The sequence below is a fragment of the Lonchura striata genome, chromosome 20 (assembly GCF_050655825.1).
Source record: "Lonchura striata isolate lonStrDom1 chromosome 20, ASM5065582v1, whole genome shotgun sequence".
Classification (NCBI taxonomy): domain Eukaryota; kingdom Metazoa; phylum Chordata; class Aves; order Passeriformes; family Estrildidae; genus Lonchura; species Lonchura striata.
The window spans coordinates 7304940-7319088 of NC_140722.1; the positions used below are offsets into that span (position 1 = coordinate 7304940).

At 43.2% G+C, this 14149-nt stretch overlaps 1 protein-coding gene across 25 annotated transcripts in view; it reads left to right on the forward strand.

Moving 5' to 3' along the window:
- The first annotated feature begins 538 nt into the window (after nt 1-538).
- EYA2 (EYA transcriptional coactivator and phosphatase 2) overlaps nt 539-14149 on the forward strand; it is a 90860-nt gene continuing 77249 nt past the window's right edge. For 3 of the 25 annotated variants that reach the window (XM_085558072.1, XM_085558074.1, XM_085558079.1), the window contains exon 1: nt 2288-2399. Coding sequence is in view for 12 of the 25 variants with exons in the window: in XM_085558061.1 (XP_085414187.1) it covers nt 599-714 (116 nt within the window). In the remaining 13 variants the exon portion in view is untranslated. Of the gene's footprint in view, nt 715-1215; nt 1352-2268; nt 2404-2672; nt 2810-6378; nt 6517-10975; nt 11088-14149 lie in introns of those variants that run through there. The other 22 variants (XM_085558065.1, XM_085558064.1, XM_077787014.2 and 19 more) reach the window with 16 other exon arrangements.

The window sequence follows — 14149 nt, forward strand, 5'->3', positions numbered from 1 at the left end:
CTGATGGGGTAGAAGCCATATTATTCCCTTGCCTTTCTAAATGGCTTTCAACATCTATAGGTATTTTCCTGGATACTAACAACAATGATGAAAATACTTAAAAACCTAAATGAAAAAATATCCTTTATCTTCCTCTTTGCTCACCCTTTTCCCACTGTGCCTTTATTACTTTTCTAAATATTGCATACAATGTTTTTGGTAAATAAGAAGGATATTAGTGTAGACAAATAATGTTTACTCACTAGCTCAAGAAAGGTGTTTCTGGCACTGATTCACAAGTTACTCACAACTTACAGAAATTACTTATACTGAAAGGGACAAGGAGTGTCTTTTTGTGTGCAGGTTGCTGAACAAACAATGAGGTCCTGGTCCCTGCCTGGCTTGCCGTGGCATTACCACAAACAATACTAATTCTTAAATACCTGCCTGACTTTAAGCACTTAGGTAAATAATTGTATTGATCGTTGTAAGCCTATTCACATGCATAAAACTAAGCATATATTCAAATATGTTGTGAAATCAGGGGTTGGGAGAATTTTGCAAACAAGGCATTTTTAGATATGAATTTACTTGTTAAAACCAGCTTCAAAAGGAGCTAATGTGGCAATCAGGCTTTTGGGCACGGCAGGTTGAGGAAGGAAAGGTTTTATTTTCAAGATGGATCCAAGGACTTTCTTGTACTTCAGAGAATCGTCACCAGAACCACAATTACAGGTGAGAAAGGCAGCAAGGAAACCTCCCCAGCCAGTGATTGCTCAGAGTTTAATGTGAGAGCAGTGTAAACTCAGAACTGCAGATAATCCATGGGGAAATCAGGGGGTTAGTGCCGAGAATTGATGGGGAATAACAACTGAAAGAGCTTTGGTTTTTCTAGGCTGGCGGGAGGTAGCTCATGCTAGGAAGCCTGCCAGCTCCAAACTGATGCTAGGAGCTTTGTCTCCTTTGGATTGTAGGAACACACTTTGCAGTCAAACTGATCTGAGAGATTTTGATAGTAAAAACAGCTGTCTCGTTGCAATGATGTTTTTGTTCCATTGTCAAAATTTTGAGTTAAATCCATGAGTGGGCTGCAGCTTGTTCAAACCCTGAACTCAACACCCTTTGTGCTCCTTTGGCTTTTCCACTGCGGTTCACGGGGTATCTCCTTCCTGAGGAAAGGGCTAGGTGTAATAAAAGCCGTCAGGACAAGGAATTGCAGGTCTCCCTGATGCCTCTGCAGTACTGGAGAGACAGAACTGGAAGACTGCAGTCTGTCCCAGACTGGTGAGGAGGTGAAATAAGGAGGAAGAGCAGGGTGTGGAAATGAAACACTGCAATGCTGCTGTGGTCAGGCTGCATCCCCAGCGAGCAGGTATGCCGGCGGAAGGGGGAAACTGTCTGGTACCAGAGCAGGGATGAGGCCAGCAGGAGCAAGGGGAAGCTGTTTGTGGGGTTACAGCACAAGGGGGATTCAGGGAAGGGGTACGCAGTGGGATGTCCCAGCTCCATCTTCCCAGCATAAACCATCTGAAGGTGCCTTCTGCCACTCTCTTGGATGTGCAAAGAAGCAGATGAGGTGCCTGATTGAGGCATCCAGCACATCAGGCAGGAGCACAAGGGGCACTTGCCAGACTGCCTCTGTTTTTATGCTGATATGAGAGATGGGACAGCACCTCTGTACGGCCACAAATCCATTCTGTGTTGTTGGAGATGATGGGAACTATGGGCAGGTTTTCGCCCTCTGGGGAGCCAGGAGCCGTGTGATGCTCTCTGAGTGCAGAAGGCGCCGTGTGTGAGTGATGCTGTGCCTGCAGGACCCATGGCTCTGTGGGGCTGTGCATGTTAAGACAAAATAGACGTCAACAAAAGCCATTCCTTTTAAACTGATATTTAAAAATTGTCACTAGAAACCCTTAACACAAGGACTGTAGTGAAAGCGACTGTTTTCATGGAAACAGAGGCTACAGACAAGGTGGTATTCACATGGTATTCAAGCGTCCAAGCGGTACGGAAAGAATTTTTTTCAAAAAGAAAGAAATTCAGCAGCTCGATGGAGGCTGATAGCACCACCATCAAACCATAGCCACGGGCGGGAGCAAGCGCGGCCGGCGCGTACCTGCCGCCGGTGCGAGCGCTGCCCGGCCCGCGCCCGGGAGCGGCGGCTCCGCGCTGCCCGCGGCGCGGGTACCTCCGTGACAGTAGCGGGGGCTGCCGGGCGGCCCCGGGAGCCGCGGGAGGCTCGGGCAGCTCCGTGACAGTAGCGGGGGCTGCCGGGCGGCCCCGGGAGCCGCGGGCAGTTCCGTGACAGTAGCGGGGGCTGCCGGGCGGCCCCGGGAGCCGCGGGAGGCTCCTCCTCCGCCCGGCACCGCGGGCAGCGCGGCGCTGCGGGCGCCGGGACGCGCCGCGGCCCCAGGCGTGCGGTAGGTGCGCCCCGACGGCGGCGGCACGGGGGCAGCCCCGCGGCGCTGCGAGGGGCCGGCGGCGCCGGGGTCGGGCTGCCGCGGGGGGCGGAGGGCCGGGTGTGCCGGGTGTGCCGGGCGTGCCGGGCGGGCAGCGGGGCACGGGAGCCGAGGGCAAACCCCCCGCGCGGTGCGGCGGAGCGGCCGCGGCGCTGCGCTCCGCGCCCCGCGCAGCCCGCGGGCGGCTCCGGCGGGAGGCGCGGCGGGGAGGGGGCGGTGGGCGCGCCCGGGGCGCAGCGCGGGGCGCGGAGCCGCCGCCCCGCTCCGCTCCGCTCCCTTCCGCGGGCATGCGCGCCCGCCTCGCACATGCTCACTGCGCCGGCGGCGGGCGCGCACACTCCGCAGCGCCGCGGCTCCGCGCTGCACCGCCGGTGAGTGGGGAGGGGTGCTGCGCGCCCGCGGGTGCGGGTGCCCGGCGGGGCTCCGCGGGCGCGGGGCGGGGAGCGCGGAGCCCCGCGGAGCCCCGGAGCCCGGCGGGGCGGCTCCGGCGGAGCGCGGGCGCGGAGCGGCTCCGCGGCAGCGGCGGGTCCTGCGTGCGGAGCCGCGACCCAGAATTAGCGCAGGGAGTTAATTGCTGCGCAGCGTGCGGTTCGGTTTTACCGTCCAGCGAGCCCCGCTTATTAATGATTTTAATCGCTGAAGAGTGCGTTTAAATAAAATGCGCCACTGCGCTTTCCCGCGGCTGCTTCCTTGAGGAAAACTTGTATGTGATTTATGCAGTTCAAGTAAACTTTTCTGAGTGTTAAATTGTGCTTGAGCCCAGTGAACGGCCTCTGAAGGAAATTATTCATGGTATACAGCTACTGTTGTTCAGACATTTCAAATAATGATGTATTCTTTTGTATAAAGTTGTGATTGCTAAAACGCATGTAGTGAACCAATAAACAGTTTATTGGTCTATATCAAATACTAACAGAAATTTTGTTCAGCGCAATATCAAATACACGCATCCCTGAGCGCCGTTAAAAGCGGTGGCAGAAATGGTTTATTGTTTAGTCTCTCTTGTGGACTTTATTAATTTACTGAGAACTTCTGCTCTTTGCAATGCCATCCGTGGAAGGGTCCCCCCCTTTCTTCTCCCCCAGTTTATTGAGAAAGCATGTCTAAATTTCTTCATGCTAGTCCACGTCTGTGTGTATTAGGACAATCTGGTCCACAAAAGATGGCACACATTTAAACTAGTAATTCTGTGTCTAAACTAATGCTGCTTAGATAGTTTCATACATTGAGCATTGCATTGTTTTGTTACTTGTTGCTTCAGACAGGATAAATTCTTTCTCATCTTTTTTTTTTTTTTTTTTTTTTAATGTGGGGAAATTGTTTCCATTCCTTAATAAAACTGAATTTTTATTTCTGCTTTGAAAGCATTGGTTTGAAGGCATCAGATGTAACACAAGCAAGTAGGAAAGACTTGCAGTACAAATGCCTTGAAAATAAGGAGTACTTACAGCTTTGGAGACATTCCAGAAACTTTTTAAGCATGTTGTGAAAATTCACTTGATTGGTAGAGCAGCTGATAACTTGACTTAATTGTTCTAACTTAAAACCCTTAATTAAAAAAAAAAATAAAATCTAAATGTATGGTGTAAAATTGAATTGTGTAGTTACAGAGTCAAATTGTCCACGTAACTCTTTTGCCTCTTCTACTCACCCACCAACAGGTCAAAACATTTGGCTAAATAACAAGTTGTGTATGCTTTTGGTTTTACACTCATCAATTTGTTTTGCTTTACTTTGCTTAGCCCACTCCCCTCAGCTCATTTTCTTTTAAAATAGTACGTGGAGACTCGATTCCCATGACTCGCTAATCTTATCACCATTATTTGGTTGAAATTTCTGAAACGGGTTCCTGTTTCAAATACCTCACAACATTGGCAGCCTTAGGTTCCATTAGAAAAGCTTCATTAGGGAGAAATAAAAATGTTGTTGATAACTCCCCCTCCAACAATAAGCCTCATATTCAACTCCTCGGTGTGTGCGGATATGCCTTGAATTATAAAAAGGAATTAAACTCAGGTATTCACACAAGGAACTCGATCTCAGAATATCCCTTAAAGAGTCTCATGTGTTGCTGTGTTGCTATGCATAGCTGGTTAATATGCTTTTCTCTTTTTTTCCCCTGAAAATTTAATAATTTAGCTATTAATCCTGCAAATATTAGTCGCATGTTTAACTTCAAGCCTGCGAGGCATCGGGCTGGATTCTGCGTGGCTGTGTTTGTGTGTCAGTATGTATGTGTACACACTGCTGACAAAGAAAACAATTAAAGACGTTACTAATTTTCTGCTGTCTTCCCAACTGTTATTTATGATGTGTAGTAGTACAACAGCTATTCTGAAATCAGCTATAATTCTCTTTGGTAAGATTTGTTTCTCCTGTGCCAAATTTTGCAGTAACCAGATGGTCTTAAGGTGTCTTCAGCCAGAGAACAAGCATGAACAGCGCTAAAGACTAATTATTCCTCGCAGTAAATTCCTTCTGCAATAAATTCACAGGTTGTTAGACCTAATCTGTGGAAATGATTGTTAAGATTACTTATGCAGTGAAAAATGCTTTAATAAATCTGTGAAAACTAGCAGAAGTTCTTAGAATGCTAAGAAAATACTTTTGAGTTAACTTTGCCTGGCTGGGGTAACTTTTATTCGGGACAAACTGTTAAATGAAGTTACAAAGTCAAATCCTTTTCATAAGCCATAGAACGCTGCAGTTTTAATATGAAGATTTTAAATATGTCCTGTAAGTGGAGGGGTCATTTGGTAGACCATGTAGGGAAAGAAATCTCGTACTGCCGTTCTCAGTGTATAGTTTCATTGTACCTGTGTATTTTTCACAGCAGTAAGAATGTATATTTGATTAGTGCATGGAGGAGTTTCCTGGATAAACAATCATGTTATTTTCATTAAATTTCACATTGTATTGAACAGGACAGAAAAATAGAAACAAAACATATATTCAGAATTATAAACAATGGTATATACTAAAGTAAAGTTGTGCAGGCTTAAATACTTCCTCCTTTTTTGGTGGCTTAATTTAGTAAAAAAATACAAGTTTGTTTTTTTTAGTATATGTCTATTAAAAAAAATGTAAGTACTCAAACCTCTTGGCATTTTGCTCACTTTGATATGAATAGGGAGAACTTGTCAAATCTCTTTCCCTTCCTTTTCTGCTGAAAATCCTGGTTGGGACTGTTCATTAAGAGATCCCATCAGAAAACAATTGTTTCATGGCAGTCAAATTCTTAAAACAATACTTCATCTTTATTTGCAGATCTTAACTCAAGTAATGATGTTTAACAAACACCTTGTTTTAATCAGGTGAGGATAAGCCCTTCAATTAGGATGCAAATAATTGCTTGGTTGGGTCATTTGGGGCCTGGAGGTGCTGCCATTTGCAGGTAGATTTGGTGCTACCCAAGGTTTGAAGCAGGAGAGAGAAGAAATGAATAAGGATTTAAATTTTCTGATTTTTTTTTTTTTTATGGCATTCAAAACCCAGTCCAGCTCCCTTCTTTGTCAGGCTGTTCAGTTGATCTTGATTTACAGCTGCAAGAGGTGTGAGAGGAAAATTGGATCCAAAGTGATGTTCACTGCAAAGATGGTTCCATGAGTGTGTCACAGAGTGAATATTTAATTAAAAATAATCAAACCTCTTTTCATTCAGTTTTTCTGGTTGTGCTTTAATTATGTATTTTAATTATTTCAAAGATGTCTAAAATGCGATGAGAAAGATTACACGGGCGTAATCCTTCCCATTTAAAATTATTTGTCTGCGGCTGCCTAAGTCCTGGCATTAGGAGTCACATACAAACATGTTTATTTAACATCAGCGTTATCTGTTAGATTGTACATGGTTCATTAACATGGAGAGAATACTTTTTGTTTAGTAATGTGTGGGAGCTGCCAGAGGTCAGGAGAGGTTGTTTGCCTGAAGTCGAGATGGCATCTTGGCTTTGCTCTCGCTCTGTTTGTCACCTCTGCTGTGTCCGGAAACCCCTTCCTTAGTGCTGTGCTGAGGTATTTTCCCTAGTGTCGAGGTGCAGAGGCTCTCTGGAAAGCCAGAAGTCTGCTGCAGGGCTGTGGTAAGGTTTATGGGGAATTTCAAGGGAGGTTTGTTGTAATTTGTGGGGGATTGTTGTAGCTGGGGTTCGGTTAGAAGAAGCAGCTTGGAAAGGATGGAGCGGGAGTGGACAGAGGAACCTGGGATGTTGTGGTGGTACCCACAGAGTGCGTGGCTGTGATGGAGGGATTTTACAGATTTGGGGAGATGGGGAGTGATGGCTTGGGAAATTGTTCTGTGTGCCAGTGAATAAATGTTCTGTTGGTGTGGCTGGGTCAGAGCAGGACTCAGGACAGCTGTACCTTGTGGTGGTGCAAGAGGTGGCAGCTCCTCTGCAGGGGCAGCACAGGATGGGGCCCTTCTCTCCCCACAGAGCTTGTGGGGGGTTCTCCACTCTTTCTACTGCTGATTAGAAACATGCTTGGACATATAAAACCATATCAGGGACTCCAGAAATACAGAATTACCCGTGGCCTCAATTTTAAAAAGGTCAATTAAAATGTTTTACCGTGGCTTCTGTATATAAGGTAAAAGCCATGCACTGCACACAGTACTGGGAGAGAGATGTGCCCACCCATCTCCATGCACAATTTTAATTTTAATTTCAGCTTCTTGGAAATGTTTCTGAATGTTTCCTACAAGTCAGTGAATTTCTCCATCCTCATTTGGATCATGGGGACTCTTTGGGCTTTTTGTGCCTTGGAGGGAGAAGATAATTTAAATTTCCATTAGAAAAAAGTAGAAAATTGCCTTCTTTGATTTTTATCAAGCAAGGATCCCTGGTAGATAATAACCAAAGGGCACTGAATAAAATGAGCATTCTTGTAGAATTCAAAGTGCAGTGGAAGATGTAATGTGACTGAAGCATACCGCAAATGTGCAGTTTTTTAAAAGCATAACAGTAAAAATAGAAGGGCTTAAAAAAATAAGCTGAACTACTGTGTTGATTATAAGTTGTAGCTGGATCACTCTTATGGCCTGGATATTGTTTTTAAAAAGCCAGCAAAACATCTATTTCTAAAAAAATAGCAAGTTCCCTCAGAATGGTGGGGAGAGAGAGAGTGAGAGCAAAAGTGTTATCTTGGAGGAGGGAACGTCTGGGGTAGGGTTTTTTTCCCTTTGAATTATTTTCAACAAGTACTTACTCTGTTCTGTATTTTTAAGAAATTATGTGGACAGCAATTTTGTTGCTTTACCAAGGCAGTGAAAACACCAAGAATCCTTTTTATAATTTGGAAAGAATGTCAAAAGAATGAAGTAGTTAAACCTAAGTGTATTAGATCATACGCCTTAAATGCATAAATAAGCATAGCTGCAATCACAGAAACCAATGTTAAAACCACCAGGAAAACTCACCCAGAAACCGTAATGACTTAAAGGGAATGACCTCAGCCATTGTGAAATTTGTGCCTATTTGTTGACTGACATTTATTTAGTAGAAGCAGGGTGCGTGTTTTGTTGGGGTGTGGGGTTTTGAAGACTGCTGGGGTTTTTTTTGTTGTTGTTGCCAGGTTTGAATACAAAGAGTGAAAATGGGCTCAAGGCTGTGAGAGCCTGCATATGATTTGGGCTGTAGCAATTTGAAAAGCTGGTGAAGGGTTTGTTATTGATACACAGAGACTGATGGAATTGAAGTTTGCTGTTCAGATGTTAGGAACTTCCTTGATGATAGCCCACTTCTGACTTATTCCCAGCTGGTTTTCTGTTAAGGAAATGAAGGTTTAAAATATTTGGTTGCAAACCTGAGATTTCTTCACGTCCATGTCTTTGCGTGAGTGCTGCATGAGATGCTGGTGTCATTCATCTCCCCTCTGCTTTTTGGAGAGGAAATTGATATGTGGTAGAAGCTCAACTTGCCTTTGCTGCAACACCACTTAATAATTCAGGGAAATAGAAGTCTTAAATTATTTTAACCATAATAAACTTCTTCAGGAATGTTTTTACATAAACCAACATTACAGATTTCAAGCTTGACCAGAGCCATGTCTCTCTGCAAACAGGATTTCTCTCTGCTGCCTGCTCCTGGCTGTGGGCTCCTACTTTTATGGGCTGCAATAATCAAACAAGTTCCAGTTTTAATTGCCCCTTCTTAGATGTGTAGAGAGGTTTGAGAAAATGGGTAATTTTGTGCTGTTGGTTTGAACATCCAACTGTAGACATTCAGTCTCGTCATGCAGAAATTCTTGTTTGCCATCTCTGCTTTTGAGAAGGAAAGCAGCCTGGCTAAAAAAAAAAAAAAAAAAAAAAAAACCAATAATCCTAAATAAAGAAAAGTATTTAATACTGGTCAGCCCAGATAGTAGCTGGTCAACCCATGGAGAGTTGCCTCTGTTTATGCTGAAAAGAATGGACTTCACAGAGAAACTCAACCAGAGCAGAACTTCCAAAGACAGGGGGACGTGGGGAATGTTCCTTAAACTCAGCAAATGCCTGAAGAACTGGACATGCCTCTAGGATTACTCAGGCACCCACAAGAAACAGTGAGGGGAAAGTGGGGCAGGCATCTGAAATGTTTTTGTTTTTTAAATAGGTTGAGTAAGCAGAGCAGTCTGGGGGCCCCAGTTATTTACAGCTCTGTCTGTGCACCACGCAGAGAGCTCATCAGCTGTCCTAAAGATAAGTTTTCCATCAATTGCAAATCGTGTCTTTTGATGGCACACTGGATTTGGCAGTTTGCTGTGTAATTGTCCTACAGCTACTTTGGAAATAGCTTTGATCAGTTTTGAATATAGATCTGTATCACTAGTTTTGATTCCCCTTGCGACTGCTCTGACTGCTCTTCTGCGCTCGGTTACCATCCGTAGAGTTTAATTGCAGCTATTTGACAGTTCTTTGATTCTAAGACAAGTCAAAATGTATTTGCAAAATACTTCATCCTCAGTAAATGTTGACAGTGTGTACTTAGTTTTTGTAAGCTATGTTAATTTATTATTTTTCCCCACTACTGTGGGTGAAATAAGACAAAATATTGTCTAAAATTGAGCAATACTTTTTATTTGAAAAAGAGAGATTGTTTTTCCATCCCTTAAAAAACTAAAAAGCACTATTTTTTCTGAAAGACACTTTTTAAAGTAAAACGTGAATGTTATTTTCACTGTATCCAAATTTTCCTTTTTATTCTATTTTTGTAGGCTGACTTTATTTTTGAATTTATAAACCCATGTTTTTTGCTAGCTTACATTTGATATGTGCTTTGTTAATACTACTGCTCTTCACTGAGATAGAGTTAGGAGTAAGTCAGCCTTAATGCTTGTAGCAAAATCCATAAATTTTCTCCTTCCTTGTGTTCAACTGTGCATAAATGTATTAGATCCAGTCGTGCTCTTATTGCAGTTCCCAATCATTTCACTCAAGTAAGGGTTGAACCCTTATTGAGTGGGAGCAGTTTTAAACCTTTTGTACTTGTTGCAAAAGTGCATATTTAATTTTTTTTTTTTTAAATCCCATCGTAACTGCTGCCAATGCAAGTCCAGCTGACTTCTTCAGTGCCTGAGCCTTGCAAAAACCAGAGTGGAATCAACATCTTTCTGTGCTGTCCACGCTGAAATGCCTATTTGCAAATCAGCAAAGTTTCCGGCAGCAGTTAAAAAAGCTGGTAAATCTGAATTGGGTGGAGAGAGGGAGGTACCACAGCCCTTTTGGTAGCAGTGGTTGTAACCTCCTGCACCAAAAATTTGCAGAGATATGACTTAGTCTGTGGTATCTCTTCTCTGACCTGGTACTCCCAAGTGTGTTGATGGAGTTTGGTGTGCAGCAGGAAAATAAGGCAGACAGCATTTTTCTTTTTATTTTTTGAAATAAAATTATGAGATCCTTATTCTGTGTAGCCTTGGTGGCCTGTTGTGTAAATACCTATGCTAGAGGAATCTTGTTTTTAATAAAATTCATTTCTCCCTGAATAAGAGGCGAGCTTAGGTGTCTGACCAGAAATACATAATCATTCGGCAATGCTGTAAATGTGTGTAACCCTGAACAAGGCAATGTAAGATTGTGAAAGTGGCTATACAGAACATAGACCTTTGCTGTCTTTCCCTCTTCAGCGTCTCTTCACCTGAATACTCTTAAAGTTGTGGTTTGAAGGAAGGCATATTCTGCCCATTATATATGATTTCATATTATTTGTTTGGCAGCCATCCTTCTGTTCACTGCAGCAGATGAATATAATTTGAGGAAGAGAACTAGATGGAGAGGGGGGCTGAGGAAGCCAAGTGAGTCTGCTGTAAAATATTTGAGATGCAGCAAAACCTTCTGGGCTGGATTAGTTCTGAAACAGCACTTATGCCCCCTTGTAAATTAGGGGTGGGGTGTGGAGACAAATGCTTGGTTTCTAGCTGAGTGTAATAAAGGATGCTGCTGCTAAAAGTTCGAGGCGTTGATGTTCAGCTTGAACCTTCCCTCTTAAAGCCCAGGGCTTCTCCTTGCCCCAGCCCCCTGCCACAAATGAGGATTATTCAATCAGTGCAGTGGTTTAACCACGTCTGTGGTGGGGCAGGATGGTTACCGAGCGATGCACAGAAGCGCCGTGCCCTGCTTTAGGACGGGAAGTGGAAAATGAATATTGTTTTGAACTTGAACTCTGTGAGCAGACAGAAGGTAATTACTGGAGCTGGAACTCCCCCGGGACAAGCGGGGGAGTGATGCTCTGCACTTGTAAGAAACACTGTGGGATCTTAAATATCTCGTAGTGTTTAATGCTTGGGTTTTACATTTCTGCTTCTTAATTGATCTTCTGCTCTTCTCATTTCTTGGCAAATAGAGGAAGAAACAATTGGTTGTAGACTTAGTGTGCTGTATTTATTGATACACTTTTGATTTTTTTTTTTTTTAATTATTGATGCCCTCCTTTTGCTGGTGGGGCAGGACTCTTAAATTTCAGTCTTGTGTTGTAAAATAAACTCCTTTGCTACTGGCTTACTTATAATTTGAACAATTAGTTTATTATAATTTGAAAAATTATTTTAATTTATTATCATTCAAAAACTAATTATAATTTGAAAAATTAATTAATTGATGGTTAAAAGCACATAAAAGTATATGAAGTCATTTAATCAGAAGCTGTAAGCCACTTGTGTAGTATTTAGCTTTGATTATAAATTTATTTGTCTTATGAAGTAGAAAATCCCACTGTAATGACACAAAATGTGTGGTTGTAAAGTTAATATTTGGAGAATCAACTTTTTAATAATATATTATTACTGAAATTGTAGCCTTCTAGGAAAAAAAAAAAGGTAAATCTCTGTCTTCACTGAATATTTTGCTGTATTTCAGTGGCCTGTGGCTTCAGTAATTACCTAAGTGTTTTTACGTTTTTCCCCCAATCTTTTGGCTGCTACTTTACAAGTTCTTCAACAAAGAATAGTGAGTGCAATATTTCTCCTTTTTTTGCAGACTGTGTGGGGTCTTCTGGAGATTTTTTAAATACTTTTCCTTATTAGATAATTAAACAAAGAAGGGAAAATATTTTTCTGTTAATTCCTACCTATGGTAATACATGGGTTTTCTTCTCAGAAAGGAATAATTCCATATTTTAAAAACACCATTTGAAGAATGAAAGTGAAATTGCATTAATTTTCCAAGTATAATTAAATACATACTATTTACTATAAAGCCTCCCTGACCGAGTTCAGAAGACTATTTTAATGGTGATGAAGTTTTAAAGGCAGTAAAATTAAGTCACTTTAAAAGAAAATTGTGTGATGATTTATTGTAGCAGAGCAGGTGAAATTCCTCTAGAGATTTTAATATCTTCCACCTGGTATAGAAATGAAAAGAAAATATTCTTTAGCTGGTGACTAATTTGTCACTAATACCCAGGGGTTCCTTCATTACAATGCAGAGATGTCAGTTCTAAGAGAAACGTACAGTGAAAAAACCAAGTGCAACTTCCCGTTGGAGACAGTTACAAAAAGAAGAAAAAATGAAAGGTCTGGAAAAGAGCCGAAGTCGTGTGAAGGAAGGCTCTAAAGCTATCAATCAGGGCAAAATGCTTGGGGAAGGATTTTACCTGCAGGCTTCAGTGGAATTCTTTAGGACATGTTTGAGGAGGAAAGTCACCCGATAGGACTCCAGAGGAGGAGCTCTGACACGCAGCAGTGCCCAGGCTGGTGCTCAGTTCTGCTCCCAGCTGCACGTATTGCATCCTGGTGATTGTTGGAGGAGGAACTGGATTGCTAAAAAAAAAAAGCCACACTCTGCTTACTAATGGCTTTTATTCTTTATCACGGTGTTAAATGAATTGAATCCAAGGCTTGGATGAAAAAGCTGCTGGAGAATATCTGCGGCTCGAACCTTTCAACAGCGAGTGCGGTGTTTCTGCCACATCAGTGTTTTGACAAGTCATTTTTCCCAACAGAAAGTTACTCCAGTTTTCAGAGACTGTTGTGGTGTCCTCACTTTGCCTTTTGCTGCAGTTACAAAATTTTAACTCTGCTCTTGTCCTTCCAGTGCTGCCATTTCCAACAGCTTGGAGTGAGGGGGAGCATGAGCCAGCGCAGTCCCAGGGGAGAGTGAAGTAAGGATTTCAGTCTCTCTCCTTTAAGAAACAAGCTGCTGACCCTGCAGCAGCAGCACTCTTACTTCTTGAGGACTTTCTGGTTTAGTCCAACCCAAAAAGTGGCTCGGGAGGAGAGTTTGCAGTAGATGTCTATGACAGAAGTGCTGATTCAGTGTTAGGACTCCAGTGTTAGAGATTTGGGAAGAAGTGAGTGCTGCACCAAACACCATGAATGTTGGAAACAACCTGCCCAACAACTTTGTGGTGAAGGTGTTTATGTCACAGGGGGAGCCGTGGCGTGTCCTGCAGACTCCAAGCCATGGTAACAAAGTTCTGTTTCTCACTAGGAAGATTTAATCTCAGTTGTTCTATGGTTAGTTGGAGAAATGGAAGATTTTATGTTCTGTCAGGAGGAGATTATTGGAAAGGAAATTTATGGGATTTGCTACATTTCTTCCAGTTACTGTGTATTCTTCAGTCAGAGCACTGAGGAGAATAAGAAACACTCTTGCAGGTGTGGTGGGTTGATGGTGGCCAGATGTCCACCTGGCTCCTCATCCACTCCCCATCCTCAACAGGTCAGGGGAGAAAATAGGAAAAAAAAGCTCATGGGTCAACATAAAGACAGGGAGATCACTTACTACCTCTTATCACAGGCAAAACAGACTCAACTTGGGAAATGTTAATTGATTGCCAGTTACTGTAGTGTTGGATGGTGAGAAACAAAGAAAAGAACTTTAGTCCTGCCCATCTCCTTTGCCAGGCTCAGCTTGGCTCCCACATTCCCAGTTCCTCTGCCTTACCCAGGGGGCTGGGGAGTGAGAGAGTGCAGTCAGAGTGTGCATTTCCTTTTCACCACTCTTTCCTCATCTTTCTCCCTTGCTCCAGTGTGGGCTGTGCAGGCTACAGTTCCCCCTGTTCAGGAGAGCCAGGTCCAGATTTCTCCAGGAGCTGGGGCTGTTTCTCTCACATTTTTCCTTCCTGTCTTGCTGGAATTTGCCTTTTAACAGAGGTTTCATCAGCCTCAGGCAGGTTCTGCTGTGGCTCTGTGGTAGAGTTGGATGGAAGCAGCCCAGGACAGACCCCCACCCTTCCCTGCAGCTGCCCAAAAGCAGCACTTTTAAATTTCACATCAGGCTATGGAGTGGTGGCACATCCCATC